The 22,639-nt window shown below is 36.2% G+C and overlaps 2 protein-coding genes across 3 annotated transcripts in view; one reads left to right on the top strand and one right to left on the bottom strand.

The window, feature by feature from the left end:
* Positions 1 to 13,638, bottom strand: part of LOC108689540 (protein unzipped) — a 25,675-nt gene extending 12,037 nt beyond the window's left edge. Inside the window, exon 1 of the mRNA XM_018196333.1 lies at positions 13,351 to 13,638. Within this exon, the coding sequence (XP_018051822.1) occupies positions 13,351 to 13,353 (3 nt within the window). The 5' untranslated portion in view covers positions 13,354 to 13,638. The remainder of the gene's footprint in view (positions 1 to 13,350) is intronic.
* LOC108689538 (mitoguardin) overlaps positions 1 to 19,546 on the top strand; it is a 34,898-nt gene extending 15,352 nt beyond the window's left edge. Inside the window, exons 4-9 of one of the 2 annotated variants that reach the window (XM_018196332.1) lie at positions 17,421 to 17,608; positions 18,072 to 18,206; positions 18,456 to 18,568; positions 18,636 to 18,804; positions 18,882 to 19,115; positions 19,184 to 19,546. In XM_018196332.1, coding sequence (XP_018051821.1) covers positions 17,421 to 17,608; positions 18,072 to 18,206; positions 18,456 to 18,568; positions 18,636 to 18,804; positions 18,882 to 19,115; positions 19,184 to 19,501 — 1,157 coding nt within the window. In that variant the 3' untranslated portion in view covers positions 19,502 to 19,546. Of the gene's footprint in view, positions 1 to 17,393; positions 17,609 to 18,071; positions 18,207 to 18,455; positions 18,569 to 18,635; positions 18,805 to 18,881; positions 19,116 to 19,183 lie in introns of both variants that reach the window. The other variant, XM_018196331.1, reaches the window with a different exon arrangement.
* Positions 19,547 to 22,639: the final 3,093 nt, after the last annotated feature.

Here is a 22,639-nt window from a genome sequence, read left to right as displayed (position 1 = left end):
TTATATATATATATATATATATACGGTCTTTCGTGTTCTGCACACGTCTTTTCTTTGAAAAACTAGATGCATCAAGTAAATAGTTATATAACATTTATATAATTTTTTTAAATATCAATCTTATAAATACTTTCTAAAGATATTAAAGTATATGTAAGAATTTTGATAATTTTTGTATATTTATTGAAATAAACATAAATAATCATACGTAGTAAAGAATCGAAAAATTATCGTGTGTACTAAGAGTTAAATTCTCCAGCAAAATTAAAATAAAATAAATACAGATCACCAGCAGTCTCCTCAGTTTGAATTGATGATAATAAAACGAATGGCGAGTAAAAATATAGGGATCGAAGAATCGGACGGTGGTTCATGTGCAAATTGAAGAGAGGATCAATCTCACGTTTCTCGTGATGGTTGCGTCGTGATTCTCATCCCGCGTACGTTACCGTGATTACACAGAGGGAGAAGTCGATTGCGGTCGTCGAAATTGATATTCAACGGGCGAATAAATCGATCGGCAAACTTCTCTGCGCGAAGTGACGAAGAAAAGATTATGATAAGAAAGATCGGTATATACACGTATGTTTTTCTTATCACGGCGACAAGCATATCGAGCGACAAGCACATCAAAGCCGGTAAGGAGCAAGAACGCAGTCGTGATGCATTAAAGCAGAATGTCCTTCGTATGTGCAACGCGAAAGGCCATTCGTTATTGCACGTTTGATGCGCCGATGACCCACTGGCCTTAACTGCATGGAGGCGACTTCTGGAGTGACCCTGACGAACGTTTGTGTACTCTTAATTGGATCCAATAAGTCACTGGATCACGCAATTTGACGAGTATGATGAGATGATCAAAACTCGGACTCAACTTGTACTTCGATTCTGTAACTCTTAGGTATGGTTTTCATTTGCTGATAACTTATTAGGTTAAGTTTAACCTGATTTGGTAAAAATTGTATTCTTCTATCTATGATTAATTACTAAATTGATCTCTCTAAAAAATTTTTATCTCATTCTAAAAGGTTTGCGTTCGGAAACATTATGGATAGCCCCGTGTATCATCTTATCCTTGTGTTAACATTGGGTGAATAATAAAGATAAAACGATACACGAGGACATTCGGGTGATGTTTGTGAATGCAATCGAAAGTGAAATCTTATTCTTAAAGATTGAAAACTGAGCCACTGTTTTTCAAGACCGGCTCAATTTTCACTCTTTGAGATTCCACTTCAAAGAGATTTTGTAGTGAATAACTGTTGAAGTTTAATCAGTTTAATTATCACAGCTAGACGAACATAAATTTTACTATCATCAAGTAAGGTTAAGTTTAAACAAATTAATCAGATAATAAAAAAACCGGGCTTTAATAACAGTTTGATTTGTTGTTGCGCAATTTTTCTATCATATCGCAATGACAATATAACGATACCAACACTATCGTTACAGAATCGGGTTATTTACGTGACCTTACATTCTTTTTTGTACAAGGCAGTCCTTTATTTCAATTAGTTTACATTTATTTCCTTTTTTAAAACTCAATTTTGTCCTTCATTTTAATAATATTATTCAAAATTTTGTTCTAAATAGCACTCCAATATTTAATGTCACTAATGAACGAATATTTATGAAAACAAATTTAATTTTATATACAAATTTCAGAAATTAATGCGTAGACTTTAATCATAAACTAATTTGGAAATATTTAGGGATAAAGTCCTAAAATTTATTTTCTGTAAAAAATATATGGTTATCGTAGGGATCACCGTAGCTTTAATCCCTAATCTGCTGGATTGATCATCCGGAATAATGTCGTGTGTGCGTTCACCATGATTTTTCCAGTTGTTACTTACAAAAGGTCGACAACTTTGATTTCAATCACAAATGGTTTGGAAGCATGCAAAGGATAAAAAAGAATGGATAAGGCTGAAGAGAGAGCAAAAACGCATTTTTCAAATGCTAATTAATCTTGCGAACTGACATTACCAGACTATGGGGAGGGGTTGATTTTCGTCATGCTTGCTGACGTGCGACAGATCTTTCCGGAATGAATTCCACATAGTTTGGATCGATCGATTACACGTAATGCGGTTGACCGTCAATGGAAGGGAAGAGGGAAGCGGCGACCCCGATTTCCCATCGATCATTCGTGAATCCAGGAATAGAGGTAACCCGGCATAACAACAACGGTCCGGACGTTTTAAATTTGTTATAGTTTTTTACAGTCGGTCGATGAACGGTCAACATCGAAATAAGCTCGCCGACTTAGCGACGCGTACACTTTAATATTCATCGGAGAAACGATGCAACGCGGTGCAAAATTATCTCCAACGAAATTAGATAATTGATTTTCACAATTATGAATTATGGCGGCGATATCGCCGGCGCAATTTAAGAGAAAATATAGATTATATTCTAAAATGGACCCAACAAAGGTAATTACAAATGTTTTTCGAAAGGTCGCATCGTCACCATGTGTACTTTTGCGTACTTATTTCCAAGGCATGATCTTGCGATAAACTTCCAGATTATGAGATCATCTTCATTTTGCTGTTGCACAAAAACGTAGGGTATAGTCTCGAATCACAATAGAAAGAATGAAGGATTCTTCCCCATGTAAAAACAGAGGGTCGATCATAGAACTCTTTTTTCTAGGGCAAAAACGTGAAAATTTATTACGTATTTATACAGATAAATTTTCACTTTTCATGTTTCCATTCTAGAGAAAAAGGTCACATGATCAATACACGGAAAGGACAGTTTTGCTAAAATATTTAATTTAGCTAAGTACAAATTTGACAATATTTTTGGTAAGAGCATCAAAATATGTAATTACGAGAGAATTCAAATGATGGGCAATTTTGCAAAGATTTAACAATCTAACAACCAATTTAAATATTTTACATAATTACTTTAATAGTTCAACAAAATTATTTTCAGATCTGCAATCTGACTGAATTTTTACATAGGAAAATGTTCTATTGCTATAAAAGTGATTATTCAATTTACTTTCTTTTAACTAACAAGATTATCTTTAACAAAAAATATTCTTTTGATAATTTTATTTGATATACTTATTAAATAAAATTTTAGAAAAACTCATGTATTCAAAACATAAGTATTTATTTTCTTTCGAAGAATATTATAAAATTGATACAAGTAACTTTATATAAAGCATATCGAATTTTGTTTTAATTTAATAATCTCAATTAAACTTACTAGGATTCAAATTATATTCTGAATAAATTTTATGTTTGTGATAAACTTTTGAAATACTTGAAACAATTATTTGGGTAGAGTAGGTATTTTTCTGTGTGTACTTTTGCAAAAAAATCGTCCTTTCCATATAAATCTTTCTCGTGGATAGGATTTGTTTTTGAAACGGGATTGCTTCCGAGACTTGCTTTCCTAAAGAAATATAAATGGCACGCAAAACAATACGATGACTTCGGATACTTCCGACTGCAGGATTGCCGATCACTGCACGGCCTAAACTGTGGGACACGTTTGCGTAACGGGGGAGAAAGAGGACAGAGATAGGGCATGCCCTTGCCATACGGAATATGAAATGAGGGAAATATCGATTTTCGCCACGCTACACGCTATCAGCGGATAGCGTTACCATGATAACACCCCCGCCGTCGCTGCAGCGGGACCTGATGCAGTCGACCGAGGGACTCGGCTTCTGCACAATCCTGCTTCTTTCTGGCACGTGCGGGGAGAAAAAGAAGAGATGGAAGAAAAGAATCCTACACGCGACCGCAACGCGACAACCACAACAAAGAGGCAAATTCTTCACAAAACCGAGGCGCCGCAAAGCAAACGCATTGTCGCCCTCTCCTCTCTTTCGCGAGTATCGCTTTCGCAAGCGCACATAATGGAACAAAAGCTTGTTATTCTCTCTCGCTAGGTGACTCGGCTGTAAGTGCGGCGTAATGAAAAATGCGACGTAAAGAGAGAAAAAGAATGCGGAAGATGGTGATGTTCTCCGTGAGAGGATGTTGAGTAAACGTTGCATCAGCGCGACTTCTGGACGATGGTGGACCCTTGAAATTCTACTTTCATTGCAATGACAGTTCACAGAATGGAACGAATATTAACGAGACGCTTGATTTTGACAAGTAGAGACTTCCTTTTATCACGGATCTTTCATCCGAAATGTTTTCCTTGCTTTTGACAACATGAAGAACACAGTTCTTCAGTTATTCAGTTGTCAAGAGACAACAACAGTCGACAAGTCTCTCGCCAAAATCATTTTTCAGCTTCAAAAATTCACGGCTAATTAATTTTCCCTTCTTATTTTTATATCATGTACTTTTTTACTGATATACTTGAAGCAATCGGTGATTTGAAAGAAAATTGCAATCGAAGGAAACTTGGCACGTCGACAATATCCGTCCCTCAGCAAACACGAGTTTTCGCTTACACATTTTCTCGTATCGTCGAAAGCAACGGGAATATTTCGAGTAGTCAAGCGAAATACAAGCCTCTGATTCTTGTTATCAACAAAAAAAATAACGTCAGCTTTTATCGTCTTACGTCATTGCGCCTTGCGGGTATTTACCTTCTCTTGCCGATCGGCCGGCTGGATTTGTGTTGACCATGCACTTGAAATCGCGCAAAGGAAACCGACGAAGAAAAATCGACCGCGAGGAACTCTATGTGTATACAGAACCATACTTTCTAACGTATGTTGACCAATAAAAATCTCGCGAAATGTAAACGCTAGCGGCTTAATTGACCGTGGAACCTTCTCTCCGAGATTGGATCTCAGAGTATTATAATTAGCGACGCGCGTCTCCTTTCCCTCTTTCTCTCTCTTTCTGACCGATCGTTGCAAATTAAAACGCTTGATGAGTTTTCTCACCAGTTTTCCACGCTCGAAGGCCATCGTGCGCTAGGCCGAACGGTAAATCGATAACGTTTCGCATTGACCTCGACAGCGGCAATATCTCTCGTGTTCTTTCTCTATTCGTATCACATAAAGCAATGGTCCGGAGAATCTTCAGTCAGGGCTGATTAAAGGTATTATATCTCATGGACATCGGAAAACGGAATCGGAAAAGTGGAATAGTGAGAGCGATCAATCAACATTGTTCTGAAAAATTCATACACATTAATTTTTACTATAGGAATGTTTCGATTTCCAAAAGATTGATCTTCCCAAACGACAATAGTGATTTTAAACTAATCGATTTTATGAATAATTGATTTTTCTAATTCAAAAGAGTTATTCTAAACTGGTCTTTTTGTTAAGAATCGCTCTCTTTTTTTTTTTTTTAACAAAGAGGATTATTTCGAAGCGATCTTTTTGTAAAAAAAAAAAATAGATTTTTAGCGAATCGAGAATCCAGAGATTGCATATCCCAAGTTTTTACTGTTTTTTTTTCATCTTTTTTTCTCATTTTTTCTTTTCATCTTTCAGAAATGAAAAAGTAAAATTACATCATTTGTAATTGAAATATGATTATTATGTAAATTTAGCGTCAGTATTGAATAAAATATAGTGATACGTGATATTAAAACTATTTATATCTGACATTATAATACATAATAATACATAATAATCACTTACAAATATTTCATTTTTTTATTTACTGAATCAATAGAAGAAAAAAACAGGCGAAAAGAAAATAAAGCTACGTGAATTTTTCGGAACAATGTTGACTGTTTGGCCCCCACCATTCTTTTTCGATGTTTGTGGAACGGCACGTTAATTCTAAATCTTGAGAGAAACATAGGTTCGAGACAATCTCGACTTCCAAGTCCCTTGTTCTCTCGGCAGTCTCGGCGCAGCGGGTCGCAAGGGACCAAAGGCTTAAGAGATTAATTAACAACCGGTATCCTAAATACGTCAGGTGCAAAAGACACTGTTACCAAGTTGGAGTTACCCGCCTTCGCAAAATCGGCGCAAGACGGGGGCGGAAAATAACTCCCCTACCTTCCGTACCCCGCGAGCAATCTGTCACTGTCAAGGGCACCTATGCGATCAGAGACCGTCTCTATATCGTCATTGTTAAAGTCATTTCCGTCGCTCGATTGCCCCCGGCGACATCGCGCCGCATCGAAAACTTAACTGCGATTCTCCACGCCTGTCCATAAGTCCCCCCTTTCTCTCTCTCTCTCTCTGTGATCGTTGTAATATTACGCTGATTGTTCCATTGTCGCGGAACATCCTACTCTCTTTATTGCTCCTCCTCTTATCTCTATTCGCGGGGATAGATAAAGTCTATCTACGGTGTGTCTGGGAAAATCAGGTAATCTAGCGGTGCGTTTAACTAAACATAGCCGGCTTCACGTTTCATCAGACAAATAAACAGCACATTCCATTGATGGAAACCGATCGATCGATCCTCGGTCAGAATTCCTTGACGAGTATTGCGAGTGGAGTTTCTCTTTGAGAGAACTTAATTAACTGATCCGGCGCGGGCGCTCACGCGAGGAATCATCACAAGAAACCAATTTATTCGTTTTATTTAACCATGTTTATTCAGTCCGTAATAATCTCTCGGTCAAAAAAAAAAGCGCCGGTGATCGCGATTGTAAAAAAAGAAAAAATCCATTACTATTTTCCGTTACAGGATTGGCTCGAAATAAAAGCAATGAATAAAGACCATGTCACGCATTGAAGATTAAGGATTGAAGATTAGATTCAACTAATCAAAATGAAACGGAGAGAGATTAAATTAAATTAATATACTTTAAAAAAAAATCGATGTGGATTAAATATCATGGATTTAAATCCACACTGTGATAGTTATATAAACTCTAGCGATTATAAATTCACATGTTGATCTTAACACCAACACGATGAGAATTATATAGACACCGCATGATGTTAAATCACTGATATCTTTTTAGAGTGTTGAATTCATTCTAATTCTCAGTCTCCAAGTAGTGTGACACGGATTTTAGAGAAGATGAGGAGGCGTCTCCAAAAAGGACAATAGCGTTAGTATTACGCCAAGTTTCTTCAGTGAAATATACTGTGCCCGAGGAGCTTCTTTCGCGGCCGATGACGTGGCTTTCGTAGTACAGCGTGACCTCCGTCGGTCTACTTTACGATGAAGTTGAATCCTGGCAAGCAAAGGAGAGGTTTACTACGGCATACGATTTTATCTTTCGCGGCTCCGCGATCACGCCTCTATTATGAGTGAATTGATGGTGTTTATTTATGTTCCGGCATATATCCTTCCCGAGAAAATAAGAGAAGACCATGAAATCTCTAATATACTAGCATAAAAACTACTAGAATTACATAAAAGAAGATGTATAAGTTCTATTAATTCTACACACAGAAAAATATCATTCTTTTGCTAAAAAAAAAGTAATTGCACAATTTATTTTTTTTTCTTTTAAAAGTAACGGTTATCTGAACATACAACAAGAATATGTTCTTGAGAATATCTTAAAATATAATTATTAAATTTTAGAAAAACGTTAATAAAGTTAAAGAATTTATTTTTTGTTTCAACTTATCAATGTTCTTCTAATTTTATAAAATTGAAGAATCGAATTTGTTTTAAAAAATGTTGATTATAGTTAGTGTTAAATTGATTAGGATTTAGAATATATTTTAAACGAATTTGATGTTGTAATGAACTTAGATTTGCGGGTATATGAAATACTTGAAGTAATTAATTATTACTTGCATACAGTATGTATTTTTGTGTACACGTAAAAAAAGAAAATATATGGCAAAAATGTATGATAAAAAAAAATGATGAGATCCATGAAGTAATTTACAACGCAATAACAGATTAATCGTTACGAAGCAACGAGCCAGAAAGAGGGGAGTCCTAAAAATAATAATGGATTAAATTAAACGCGGTCGATTGATTTTCGTCTCCCTATGCATGTACACGCGATGTCAAACATGACGTTTGTTTTTATCGGATATAACTCTTACAAACACACGCACGATTGTGTTTGACATTGAATGCGCCGCTAAACGGAGAATACACGAGCCGTCCACGGATTCTGCGTCGTATCAAGGATGCTGGGAATATTAATACCCTCCTAGATGGTAGCATCTAGATTACCCGACGGCGCTCTGATGGAATGAAAAGAAAAGATTTTAATGTCCTTTATAGTTGGCCAACGCAGTAAAAGAGGGAGAGGAGGAAGAGGAGGAGGAGGAGAGAGATACAATCTGACGTGAGAGATGAGGAGAAAAGAGGTGCAGAGGCGTGCGACGATGTGAGCCAGATTATGAAAATCAGAACAAACGGTCGTCGGTGTAGGTTAAAGGCTCGTTGCGCTGCGGCCGGGGCGTGTAACGATGTCACTTTTATTAGCCTCATCAGGGACACCGAGAGAGGCATCCTCCGACTGGGGGCGGGTACTATCATTACCTAATATTCAACGTGATCGCGTATCTCGTTACGCTAGCAATTTGCATCCATCGACGCATCATTGCGCGAGAAAGTTTTCGCGAGCCTCCCATGAGACGACGTGACGGCACCTGCGTATTATATCTTAGAAAAGACGAGATAGAATTCTCTTCCGCAGTGTATTTTTAGCATGTCAGAAAACGAAAAGAGAGATGCGAAGAATCCCACCGGCGCGATAAGAACCGATGATCAGCGACTGTAATGATTATAACTTGACCGTATTAATTATATTGGAGATTCGAGAGCACAAGAAACGACAGTAGATGCTTTCCATTTGATGACACAAGTCGACACAAGTTTTTACCTTTAAATATCAAGAAAGTTAGAATGATGTTTGTGTCGATTTAGTAAAATTCGAGTCACTAGTGCGTACTGGTGCAAATTAAGAGGATTCTCAAGTTTCTGTTTTATCAATTATTTTTTAAATAAATATTTTTCTGTCTACAGATTTAACGATAAATGATAATATTATATCGAAAAACGAAAAAAAGTTGAAAAATTACAGTTTTATCGGCTTCGGGCATTGGCTTTAACAATATTTGCTTTATATTAGTTTATTTATTATGTACATAAACTATGAAGGTTTACCTTGTATGTATAAAATCTTGATTTGAACTGGGAGTTACATGAAACAATATCGAGTTCTTAGAACTAGGTTACAATTAGATAATATGAAAAATTAGTTGGAAAATTTATATGTACATGTGTGTGCAATATTGATGTAGTAATATGTACGACAATGACACGTAAACTTGTATGTAAGTTCTATATTAAATCCTGAGTCAGTAAAAGATCATTTATATATGCCGTAAACTGTTAACTTAGCTGTTGTAAGCTATAACAAATTGACCAATCACAGTCGAATGTGAGCAGAATGAAGTCGATTATTCTCCTCTTGTTTGACTGTGAATAGTCAATTTTTTATAGCTTACGACATAAGTTAAGTTTGTGGCATGTATAAATGATTAAAATAGACGACTTAGGACTCCTTTAAAGTCGTTGTGCACTAATTTAATCTGAATGAAATGCAAATATTTTGAATTATAAAACTTATTTTATCTAATATCACAATAAAGTGATTGATCTTACGGTTGATGTCTATATTGACAATACATACCTTTATATTTTTGTATATTACACGTAATTTGTATAGGACGGTTTTAATGTTAGAGGATTGAAATTCATATTTCATAATTTTTCCTAATGCTTTCAATAGTTTTTAAAAATTTTTATATTTTTCCTGATCCTGATTTAGAAACTATATTAAATTGATCTCTCAACAAATAGTTTGTTGAGAGATCAACTTATTTAACATAGCAATGTTAATTACTATCAATATTGTTACTGACATTGCTTACATAATTGTTAAGTTAGTAGTATTCCAAAATTTGTATGTATATTAAACTTCTTTAAAGCCAAGAATTATTTTCCAGAAAATTTTGCAAAATTTCCTAACTTTTCTCTGATTTCCGATTTCGTAACAAGCCTGACTATACCAATATGCGTTTAATCAAATTTGCTATAAATGGAAAGTACTTAATGATAATAAGTCAATGACACTAAGAGTTCCAAGAAAATCTTGGAGGAAAATCCGCGGAGTAAAACCGAGTCGCGAGGATCACTTCCGTGAGAGAAACAAACCCTACCTTCACTCGAGATTGCATAACATCCTGACCACGAATGCGGTCGTAATGCGAAGGTAATTATTATATTATGATTGTGGGAAAATTAATATTCCCCCCTCTTCCTCCGTCCCCCTCTTTGGATGTAGAACATTATCAATATTCATTTACGCTCACAATTTAACGAAGTGCCTGAGTATTTGATGTAATATAATATATCATGTAACGCCATTATGCAGTTTCGATCAGAAATTCGTAGAGTGAAAATCAAACGAGGTAATCGGGGTCACTAGTTACATCGCAAATCATATTTCGTATGCTTGCGAAGATAGCATTATACAAGAGTTCCCCTGCACGTTCAGCTTGAAAATCGGGTTACACCCTGCTCGACTATCTACGATTAATTACACTGAAAGCATACTTGCCTAATTACTGTGTAATACATCCGTCATTTTAACGAGTACACTATTATGCGGTCGTAACATATATTAAAAAAAAAAAAAAAAAAAAAACAAGAGATAATTTAAACAACAATTCTTTAGATGGGGAACGCGAATTTTTTGAAATTAAAACCCCGAATGAATGTACGTTTTTAATTGGAATGTGTTAAGGGAAAATCAACAAGAAAGCAGAATAAACAGGCAACGAAGTGCCCGATTATATTATTAGCGGAAAAACTTATGGTAGCGCAACGTGACGTAACGTGTAACAGTCTTGCAGTTAAAATTTCATGATTCCTGTACGAGACGTCAATCACGAGTCGCCGGAGAGGCGTAATTATATATAGCGAGTTCCGGGAAAAAAAGACATGGAGAGATTAAAATCCGGTCTACGACCGCGGATATGTCGCGCGAAATAAAGTCCTGTTTTTGCCTTTCCTTCGGGCGAGGATCAATGACACTCGTTCTCTTTTTCTTTTCCATCGAGAAAAATATCAGGACATGACATATCACTAATGCCGAGTTTACCTTGGAGGAGCGATGTTAACTCAGTTTGTTTGTAAAGTCTATTCTACAATTATGTAAGCATAATTATTATAGTTTACAATTGTTATAAGAACTTGACTAATCACAGTTAAATGTTCTTCTCGTACACTGGTTGTGATTGGTGAATCTTTTTACAACTACGCTTACGTAATTGTAGAATAAATTTTACATATATTATACGAGTACGAACTGGAATACCGTGTGCGTCACTATTATACGATATAAATTGACTTTAATGCAATAATATTAGGAATTTCGCAATCGGCAATTGTTATCGCGGAAACTCCACGGTATATATTAATCCTGGCGACGGTGTATCACGACCTCTGGTCACGCAATGGGAAACGTCCTCTTTCATGCGATATAAGAGAACAAGTCGGAAAAAAGGAAGGAAGGGGGACGAGGAGGTGGGGAGGGGAGGAGAGGGTACTGGTTATCCTTGGATGTCGTTCCCGAAAGAGATTGGAGTTGATTGATAAAATTGCGTGTCGCATAGTGGAAGTGTCGAAGAATAATTGATAAAATTAATCAGTGAGATTATCTTCAATCGTCTCGAACGATTCCATTTATTTGTCCTCGCGATCTCGAAAGGAATCGAAAATAGAGACACGATCGTGAACCGACAATCATAAGCTGAGAAAGAAATTGCGATGAAGTCTTCTCTCTTTCGGCCGTCCGAAGTTCTCGTTGAAGTTTATCGAGATCGATCGCGAATTTCTCAAGGGACGGACGTTCCTTTTCTAGAACATCCTATAGTGTCCCCGAGGCGACGACGGTGAATCATCCCGTGTCGAGCGACACACTTCGTGAGTCGAAGATAACCCGTTTTCTTAATCGCCGTGTTCACGTTTACTCGAGCGTGCGTTATCCTCGTGCACCGTGGCGGCGTGAACAAGAAAGGGAGAAAGAAAGAAAGAGAGAGAGAGAGAGAGAGAGAGAGAGAGAGAGAGAGAGAGGAAGTGCGCGTGTGCTAGGGAAATTTCCAAGTTCACCAGGCACCTCCATCGATCTGCCGGCTATCGGCGTTGTAGCGGCCGGCTATCAGCCGCCGTCGTCGTCGTCGTTGCTGCACTTTACGTGCTGCGGCGGCGTTCACTTTTATTCGAGGCTAACACCGCCAGGAACCACCACCGGCCGAGCTATCGACCCCTGAACTTGACCCCCATAGAAGCGAAAGCCTAAATCCCACGATTAGATTAGAGTCTCGTGCACAATCCGGCACATCCGCGAATTCTCGATGCGGATGCTTTAGGACTGCTTTCCTTTTAGGAGACGCAGTCGACATAAATGTCGTTCTATCTTTACATTCATTGAATGTCAAGAAGGATAGAACGACGTGGTTGTGTCAGCTGTGTGTCTCTTAAAAGGAAAGCCGCCTTAGACAAGCATCTACGACGAATTTGGGAGAGGCAAGGATATAATCTTGAATTAAAAAATTTTCATTCTCCAACGATGTTCATTCTCATCTCGATCCAGAATTTCTCTTTCTCCCTCTGCTGTGCGCGCGTCTCGTACACTCTATTTTTGTTTATTGTGAATTGTTGCGCAATAAACAAGATACGGCCAGGTGTTGCCCGCGGCTGGTCATATTGTTCGCGAATCCCTCGATCTCTCTCACGATAGATGCGTTTTCCCCTCACGAGAAGGAGAGGAGGGGCAAGGGAAACAATGCGATCCCACCCATTTTCTTCTCCTAAGGGGTTAGTGCGGCTCGCAATCGATTCTATTGATCTATCCCGAATAGTCTTATCGAGAGTCAAAGGAATGTTTCATCCTTGCGAAATGCTGAGAAATAATTTGGTTCCTTATTACAATCTTATCGCCTCTCTCTACATCACTCTTGAGTGCATCAACCTGAAATAAAGCCATCGCTGCGTAACGTCTACCAGCGAATTTATCAAATACCGATTTTTTCGAAATCTCCCCTCGTCGACGCGGATTGAAAATCGAAAACTTAAAAAGATTCGTACATATCTTGGCAAGGGTCTGTCCTAAAGTAATTTCAAAAGAAAAACCACTGCAGTGTTTACGACTCTACAAAAAAAGGAAGAATGATTTCAGGTAGAAAGGAATTATCGTCACACAGTAGAGAGAAAGGAAAAGACATCTTTTTCGCCAAGAAACTACGAAATACTGAATTCTGTTAAATTAAATGGCGTTCATTGTAACTACGTTGTACGAAATTATATATATGTCAAATAGATTATCCTGGCCGTGGGGAGACAGAAAGAATTTTCTCCTATCGTTAGAATTTCCCCTACAACAACTAGAGAAAAGCGAGACACTCGCAGTAGTTTTCTTGCGAAGAAACGTTCAAATCTTCGTTTAGGATTCTTCTATACTCACCATGATTCTGTCTGCGTGCGTGCGCGTTCGTCGATAATCTACTTTAATCCAAATAACGCGCGTACGTAAAAATCGTCAGGGACACTGAAGTGAAAAATCTCTTTCTCGTTGTCGCGGTTTATAATCTCACGACAATAATCATCCTACGAGCACGGGGATGATCCTCTGTTTCTCTCAATCAACGAAGGCTTCCGCGTGTCAACGGCCCGTGTATACGTGCGAGAATAACGCTACGATGAAGCGCGCTGCGCGATCGGCGATGAACGAGTGACGTGCTGCTCAACAGTGCTGAACGTAGCCGAGTAACTGACGCCAGCGCGCGAAATGCCGAACGCGTTCCCCTCCTAACTTCGCGTCTCGTTCGTCCTTGTCGCGCGGCTGGTGAGCGCGCGAGCCTCCGTCCTCCTCGCGCTCCCATTGGTCCCGCAGGATCAAAAACTGCGACGACCTCTTATTCGAATCTGGAAGGACGAAACCCACAAGATGGCCATTTTCCTTGGGAAATTAAACGAACTCGGAGCTTTTTATCACGTATTATTGAAAAGATGAAAAATATATCCACAATTATGCAACAATGTTCTTATTTGCGTATTTACAATCGTGTTTGCGCATATCATCACGAATTATAAACGTTTGTTTAATTCATTAAGTTCACACACACACATACACACACACACACACACAACACACACACACACGTCATATACGCATATTGCGGTTTGATTTCGATACTGAAAGATAGAGTGCCACATCCAGCTCGTGAGGGCGTACGAACTCGTAATGTTTAATTCCGATGATTGGCCCTTCGAGGATTCCGTATAGCCACCCCTGCGCAATGTGCGCGCGCTTTAACATCAGCGTGTTTTTTCCCAATGAGCGCATTTTATCTCTCAAGAGTTCATAGAGAGAAACTTTCAGTATATATCGTATATTTTATATTATATTCCTTGCATTAAAAAAGCAATTATTTAAGTCGAAATGTCACGAGGGGTGATTTACGAGATGCAGATAGTAAATTTAAATAAAATAAATTGTTTTATTCGGCGCAAAGTGCGCGAGCTTCAAAGTGACGGGAGCGCGCGCGCGCGGATCGTATCGACCCTTCACCATTGGATGACGCATCCTCCAATGACCGGTCGGCCCGGCGATTACGTCACTCCGGGGGTATATTATTGACGCCGGACGTATGCAACGGCGTCGCACTGCCGCGTTTCTCCGAGGGACATCCCTCCGTGTCTTATGACCCTTCGGGATCGTCCTGGGGATTGCGTAATGATCAAGCACCCAGTGCGAGATCGCAGCAGGTTTAACCCTTTCGGGAGAAAACTTCCCTCCGGCGGGACTTCCCTGATATGACGGAATTCTCTCTGGAAAAGATTAAAATCTGCCGCAATCGCAACACGCGTACGCCGCTTCGAAAATATTATTCTTTTGAATTATAGTCTGACCTGGAATGAAGATGAATCCTACAGGGATGTAGGAAGAAAGAATGTAATTATAGATGTAAGAGAAGAAAGAAAACATGTGCATTTCGCATAGCATTCATTTTTAAGACACAAAGAAAAATGACAGAATCTTTTTTTGTTAAACATTCATTTGGAATTTTTAAGTAATGACATGTAATAAATAAACCTATGCGATCTGCGAAAACGATTGTCTGTTTTAAGAGGAATACTCGATACGCTGTACGAGATATAAAGATACAAAAATACCATATAAAAAAAAAAGTATATAAAAAAATACGTTTTTTTCTTTTGATTTTGATTTCAAATTTTTTAATATGGCAAGAATGCAGAAAAGTATATTAAAGTATCTAAAGGTTTAACTAAATACACATCTGTGAAAATAATTTTATTAGTCATTAAAGTAATTATGTAGTACACTCAAACTGGTTACTAAAACGTCAAAACTTTTTGCAGTATTGCTTATTTAGTTTATTATTACGCTTGAGAGTCTTACGTCTAACAATTATAAGAATTCAACAAAATTTTTTCCAGATCTGGCTAAATTTTTAGATACTTCAACAAAAATCGTTGTGAAGGATAGACGATCGTTCATTTCAAGAGGAACACTCAGCATGAGATTATTACAGTAAAGTGGCGCAATACGGAATACGCATTGCCGTGTTTTGATCTTCTCCGTTTCCTCACTTAATTTCAGGAATGCAATCTTTATGTTCGTCCGCCGAGCCACAAACCGGGGCGTTCCGGGACACGTCTCGTGTGTTGTGCATTCTCCCGCGGGAGGGACAGATGTACACCCTCCCATCTCCAAAATTAAAGCTATCGACGAAAATTAACGTTGTGCGACCGGAAAGCCTTCTCCTGCCTGTTTCTGCCGAACGATCGACATTTTATACGTTTCTGAAAACCGTGTCACGCCTATTAAAACTCATTCCGTTCATCGCGAATTTCGACTACCCCGAATTCATCAACAAGCCAAAATCAATCTAAGCAACTTCAAGCAAACTCTGATTAATTTAACAATTAATTCAATGGCGATTAATTCAAGACTGAGAAAAAAATTTATAGTAATATAGAATAGAATACCAAAATTTTTTGCGATATTGATTGGGCAATTATCATGTTTGAATTTCCGAACAAAATTATTTTTAGACTTGTAACTAAATTTGTAGACAATTCAGCAAAATCTATTCCATGGAGATAAAGTTCCGATCATTCGACCTACAGACTTGACTCTCTTTGAAAAATCGGAAATGACTCAAGAGGAATAGAATATCCGTCGTGATTGATTTATTGTGTTGTTGTCTCGTAATCTCACAATACTCGACGCTTTTATATCGAATAAACGATTTTATATCTCGATAAGTTTATCAAGTATTCTCGGTAAAATTCGTTACGCCACTGATTGGCAACCATTTAAACGATGAGTTCCGAAGAGTCAATTGTCACGCGAGATCATCACGATATCGATCTCACACTGTTCCAGTTTCATCGGTTGGTATTGTATACTTAATTATCAGTGACGGTAAACGGCACAGATTGAAAATGATGACGGATCAGCTTTTAGGACATTAACCGGGAGAGGGAGAGGGACGGCCCTTCAAATTAACGCGGCGTGTTGTCGGACTTCCGTTGTGGCAAATTGGTGAACGTTCTCCGACGACTTACGAAAGATTGACTAAAGGGAGAGTGGCGTCATCGACTTGGAATTCGAATCCCTGAAGTCCTCAAGTGTAGCGATCATCCTCGACTCTCTCTTTCTTTCACTTTTTATTCATCATTCGCGCGTACAGATCGATATTAATTTCGAATTCATTAATTTTCTAGAAAAAAGCGTAAAGCCTGCGCGAGAAACGATGGGAAAGGTATATATTCTTCTGGCTGGCTGGAAACTGGGCTCGAATTCCTCAGAAAAGATGTATTAAAATAATCTCAATATTTTAATAATTTTTTTATCTTATTTCACCTTAATATATAATATTTTTGTAGACACATCATAAAGTAATATGAAATTACATTTATCACACGAAAAGGACGACTTTGCTAAATTATTTAAAAATTAGATACAGATCGAGAAATAATTTTGTCGGAATATCAACATAATAGGCCTGTTCTTTTTAGTTGAACTTTTGCACCAGTTCCTCCTGAAGAGAAAAAGAAGAAAGATGAACTGGTGCAAAAGTTCAACTAAAAAGAACAAGCCTTATGTAAGACTGGTTGCTCAAACTGGTTGCTAAAATGTCAGAATCTTTTGCAGCATTACTCATCATGCTTGAGATTCCTACAATGATTTTAAATCCGTCCAGTAAAATTATTTTCAGATCTATATCTAATTAAATTTTTATTTGCTTCAACAAAATCGTTCTTTTCATGAACGATTAAATGAGTGGACTTTTACGCTTCGCTATCAATAACAACACCATTAATTCTTATTATCATATGTTATCTATTTTCCCATTGTGCTGTTAATCTGCTTACATTTCCTCTTGAAGAGTTCTCAGATTATTTTAATTATTTTAATTATGAGATATGATTTATTTTTCTTCTGATATAACTGAATTCAATTTTTTTCCCGCCTAGATAAACTGATGCCGTTCTCGTTAACAGGACTTGAAGCATTGGAGAAGGCCCTTTATTGCTGGGAAGACGCGCTCACCGCGTTCAGCTCAACTCTTGGCAACGATACCCTAGCTTTGCCGTCGAAAGCCGACGCGGCGTTCACCCATGATGTGCAAGAGCTACTCGACATGGGCTACCAGATCCAAAGCCACGCGGAATTGCTTTTCCTCGATCAAGTATGGTATCTCTTTCTTCTATCCATCAATTCGCAAAATTAATCCGCTGACTCAGCGTGACCACGAGATTTTCCGATTTTCAATCTGGAGAGACCACCGCCCGTCTTTCGCGGTCAGATGAATTACGGAACGGACGATCATTCCATTCCGTTGCATTCATCATCAATTGCCCTTCTACCGGTCCGGTAAAAAAATGCGGGAAATTAATCCAATTTAAATGACGACCGCCCCGAGGGTAATTAGCGCAACGAGTCACTTGACCTGACGCCGCCGGGAATTGTTGCGGAACGTTAATGGCATAGGAAGTGAATGACTTTCTCCGAAAGCAATCTGAGTTTTCGAAACGCAATACATCGAGAATTGGGCGTTTATTATCGCGAAACTTATCTATCTATCTATCTATATCGCCGACGCATCCAACTTCTGACCTTTGTCTACTTACTTTATCTTCTTTTTTCTGCAGCACTCCGTTTTATTCCGCAACGACAGCGAGGAGAGCCTCGATAAACCTTCAAACTTTGGTACACGGCTATTTGGTTTCAGGGATAAAGCTGACGCCGCATCGTCGCCCGAATCATTCGAATCTGCACGTGACGGGGTGAGTTATATGCACGAGACAGATAAATATAATCTGTCCGTATTCCCCGACAGATTAAACGGATGTGTTGAGTGGCTGTGGGACGTTAATGTAATTCGAAGACATGCAATAACTCTCGAAAAATGATCAATTATTTTATATCTAGTAATATCTATGTCATGTATTTATTTTCATAATTATGATCTGTTTCTGACAATTCTCTTGATATGAAGAAAAACGATAGATTAGCTTCTTATTAAATTATTTCAGGTTGCGGATTTGCGTGAATTCGAAGAATTTTCAGAACTATTTCCACACTTTGAGAAGCAAAAGCTTTATCATGCTGCTCTTAAACAGTACGAAGACAAAGGCATTCCTTGCAGGTACACTGATTCAATTTATACCTGTATCTCTATATGTATGATAATAACATATAATCACATATTACAGGAGACTACACACAGAACTCGTAAAGTGCGGATCAGACGTGGAATATTTAGCAAAAGTATATTGCTTGCGTCAGGCCTATACAAAATTATTTAATTTACCTACGGCAACGGCATATATAGTTGACGTAGGTCGTCAAGTCATTAGCGATTTAATTATGTACGCAGATAGGGTAAGAATATTAATCGAGTAAATAAACATAATGTAAGTATTCAAATCGCTTGACATTAAAGGAAAAAATTTCTACAGGATCCTAAGGATTACTTAATGTATTATGAGCGTATGATGGAGTTTCTACAAGAGCCACGCAATCATAGCATCATGGAGGAAGAATTGACCACCCGAGGTGTCAAGTGCATGAACTTTTACGACGTGCTTATTGATTTCATACTCTTAGACGCGTTCGAAGATGTAGAGAAACCACCATCGTCTGTCAAAGCTATAATTCAAAATAGATGGGTATCCGCCAGTTTTAGAGAAACTGTATGTACATGAATCTAAATTTTCTATTGCGCTTTTAATATTTATCTAATCGTCGATTACCTTTAAAGGCGATAGGAACGACGCTTTGGTCTGTCCTAGCAGGCAAGCGAAAGATGCTGAAGTACGATCAAGGCTTCTTGGCGCACTTCTACTCCATCTCCGAACAAATCTCGCCGATGTTCATTTGGGGATTCTTGGGTTCCGAAGAAAGCCTACGTTCTACTTGTCAATATTTTAAAGAACAAGTAATCGAGTTTCTTGTAGATATATTTAATTTCTTCAAGGTACGGTACACTACGGTCGATGACCTTGCCGTGGATATTCTCAGGGAAATGAAGCTAAGAGTCGACAATATAAATCAAAGGCTGTCGTTAGAAGGTTGCTAGCCAAATTAAAAATGTTTAGGCAATAATTTTAATGCAATATTGAATGCGCCGCTTGATATTACAAATTACATTACATATACTGCGTTCAATCTATGTTGTAAAATAAAATATTAATATCAATATTAATGAAATTAAGGCAGATATGATAAGTTGATAAAAGATGCAGTACACCATCGCATGTTTTAATTTTCATTACCGCGCCTATGACGAGTATAGTAGTAAGTCTGTGAAATTATCTTACGAAATAGTATCACAGAATGATATTGCGTATCTTTTCTATTATCATCAATTAGAATCACGCATATGTCGAGTTTTATCTAACATTTGAATATATAAAAGTTATCAATTTTCAAGAAAGTATTAATAAACTCTAATGTCCAGTTCCATGAATATAAAAAATATATAAAATATAAAGAAAATATTAAAAAAATTAATAAAAATTCACTGTAGATTTTACATAAATGGATATCAAATTTATAGGCTTTATTTATAAAATTTGGGAAATTAATACATTACGCATTTACTTATTAAACGTATGATGTTATTTATTTTTTGACAGAACGATAAACGTCGCTATCAGTCATTGTGATACAAATTTTGTAGATATTCTGTAAATCATTTTGCAAGATTTGCAAGACATGTAAAACATTGTGACCTGTTAATATTTATCAATGTGTAACACACAATCGCATTTTTTATTTTATTTTATAAAGGTTTTCTTTTTAATATCTTACAAAACTTCGCATAGATTGTAAAATGATACCTCAGTGATATCTTTCTGTATTATTTAAAGAATTACGATGTATTTTAGTAAAATTAAATTTTATAATTAGTTATGATTTTACAGTTAGTTGTGATTTATATGATAAAACTTAGAACCATTTAAGTGTAATTATGTAATATAACGTCTTTCTTTATAGATATAAATAAGATAATATACATTTTCTTATAGTAGTAAAAAAAAAATCATTTCTAAGTTTTATGAATAAATTTTCCCATTTTACTAGATAATTAGTTTTATTAAGATATTCAATTCGTCTAAAAAGACTTAGTGTTTTTATCGTTATTTTATACAAGTTAACATCAAAATATTTGTAGATAAATTAGAAATTACATCATGCAGTTAAATAGCAATCCAAGATTAATGCATTGCCAAAGATATATTTATAAAATACTGTACTTGTATGAGTAATTATTATGAGTTATATGTCAATCAATTTAATAACATTCCGAACATAAGCTATACGTAGGGTATGACAGTACAGTATATTATATAAGTATACATATATAGAGTATTTCGTAAATGCATATCAATATTTTAGGAAGTAAATTTATACACTAAAATAAAAATGTTATATAAACATATATCCTACACATCTTAGTTTTCAAGTGATTTATGGATGATTAAAGGAAATTAAAGAAAATGTTCATTTTGCGTCAACATTACTGTATATTTTAGCACATCTCAACATTCTAATGTTTATAAACAATATCCTCTAATGTTTATAAACATCTAATGTTTACAAATAATATTCTCATAAATCGGACAGAATTTCAAACAGTCGGTATTTTATGTTCGCGAATTACTGTTCTAAATACTGTTCTAAAAGCGGCAAAATAGTAATGTACACTTATGCTGAAATAGCCGGCATGCATTTGATGTATCTATGATCGGTCATGCTCGACGGTACTCTGTCTCATTTCTATCTTGAAGTGAGAATATTCCTAAATACATTCACAAATTGATTGATAGGGCGAAGCTGACCCATCCCACAACGATCTTTTCTGATCTCAGTCTATTAGATTTTTATTTTTGGAGCTATTAAAAATTTATTGTGTATTCAATACCAGTAAATAATGCGGATGATCTGCGAGAAAGACTACGAAATAGATTTGAGACTATTCGAACAATATCTAATATTTTTGAACGATTGCGGGACTCAATGCTAAGGCGTGAAGTAACGTGTGTTGACGCACGAGGCGAATATTTCAAATATTTTCTTTAATCGTCCATAACTTGAAAACTAAGGTATATATGTTCATATGTTTTTTACTTATTTTAGTGTATAGATTTATCTCCTAAAATATTGACATGTATTTATAAAACACTCTGTATACAAGGAATGGAAGTAACTCGTTATTTGTAACAAAGTTACTGTTATAAGTTACAGTTATAAGTTACTTTTTTATTGGTTAACTTTACTGGTAACGCAGTTAATTTTTTCAGTAACGGTAATGAATATTAGTTATTTTTATCATTACTTTATACACGATTGTACACGATTCGATTGGACATAAGCCACTCATAGTGCCTGAGACTAGAAAATCCTTAGGCCATTATGATTGATGGTCGTCAATTTTAAAAAAGTAACGAAAAAATAATGAAGAGTTACTTTTTCAAGTAATAATAACTGTAATAAGTTACTTTTAAAAATTGATAATTAGTAACGGTAACTTATTATTTTTTAAATTTAATATACTTTTACACAATAATTAATATACTTTTACATTTTAACTTAATTTCATAATCACATTACATTAAATTTAATGTATTTATAACTGAAAAATATATTTGTGTACATGTACATGAAATTTAATGTATATTCATTACATTTAAGTAACTACTATAATTTAATTTTCAGTTAAATCATTTTTAATCATTATTTTTAATTTCATCCATAACTATGAGCTTCATTTACATATAAAGGAAGCTCGTGCTTACATTTTCTAACAATATAGTATTGATTATTGATGAATGATGAAAATACATTTAATTATTTTTACTGGAAAGAAGTATATGTGATAATACATTAATTTCATGACATTTGATACAATTTTGTAAATGATAATCCTTAAATATTTGTTTTGTAAATAATTTAACTATTATATGTGAAATATTACGTATCTTATTCAACAAAATATTATATTTGAACAAAAGTATCATTTTAATTATGGAAATAAACTATGGACATAAAGACGTAAAACATATAACAATTATACTTATTTTAAATTATACCTTATTATTTCATCAAATCAGAATCAAGAAGTTTAATCATTAAAATTGCTGGATAGTTTTTAGGCTCTGCGTGTAATGAAGGAGATTAAGAATAGAAATAAATATAAAATATTAGAGAAATA

This window comes from Atta colombica, unplaced genomic scaffold (assembly GCF_001594045.1).
Source record: "Atta colombica isolate Treedump-2 unplaced genomic scaffold, Acol1.0 scaffold27, whole genome shotgun sequence".
NCBI classification, from domain to species: domain Eukaryota; kingdom Metazoa; phylum Arthropoda; class Insecta; order Hymenoptera; family Formicidae; genus Atta; species Atta colombica.
This window is presented reverse-complemented; position numbering and strand designations above follow the sequence as displayed.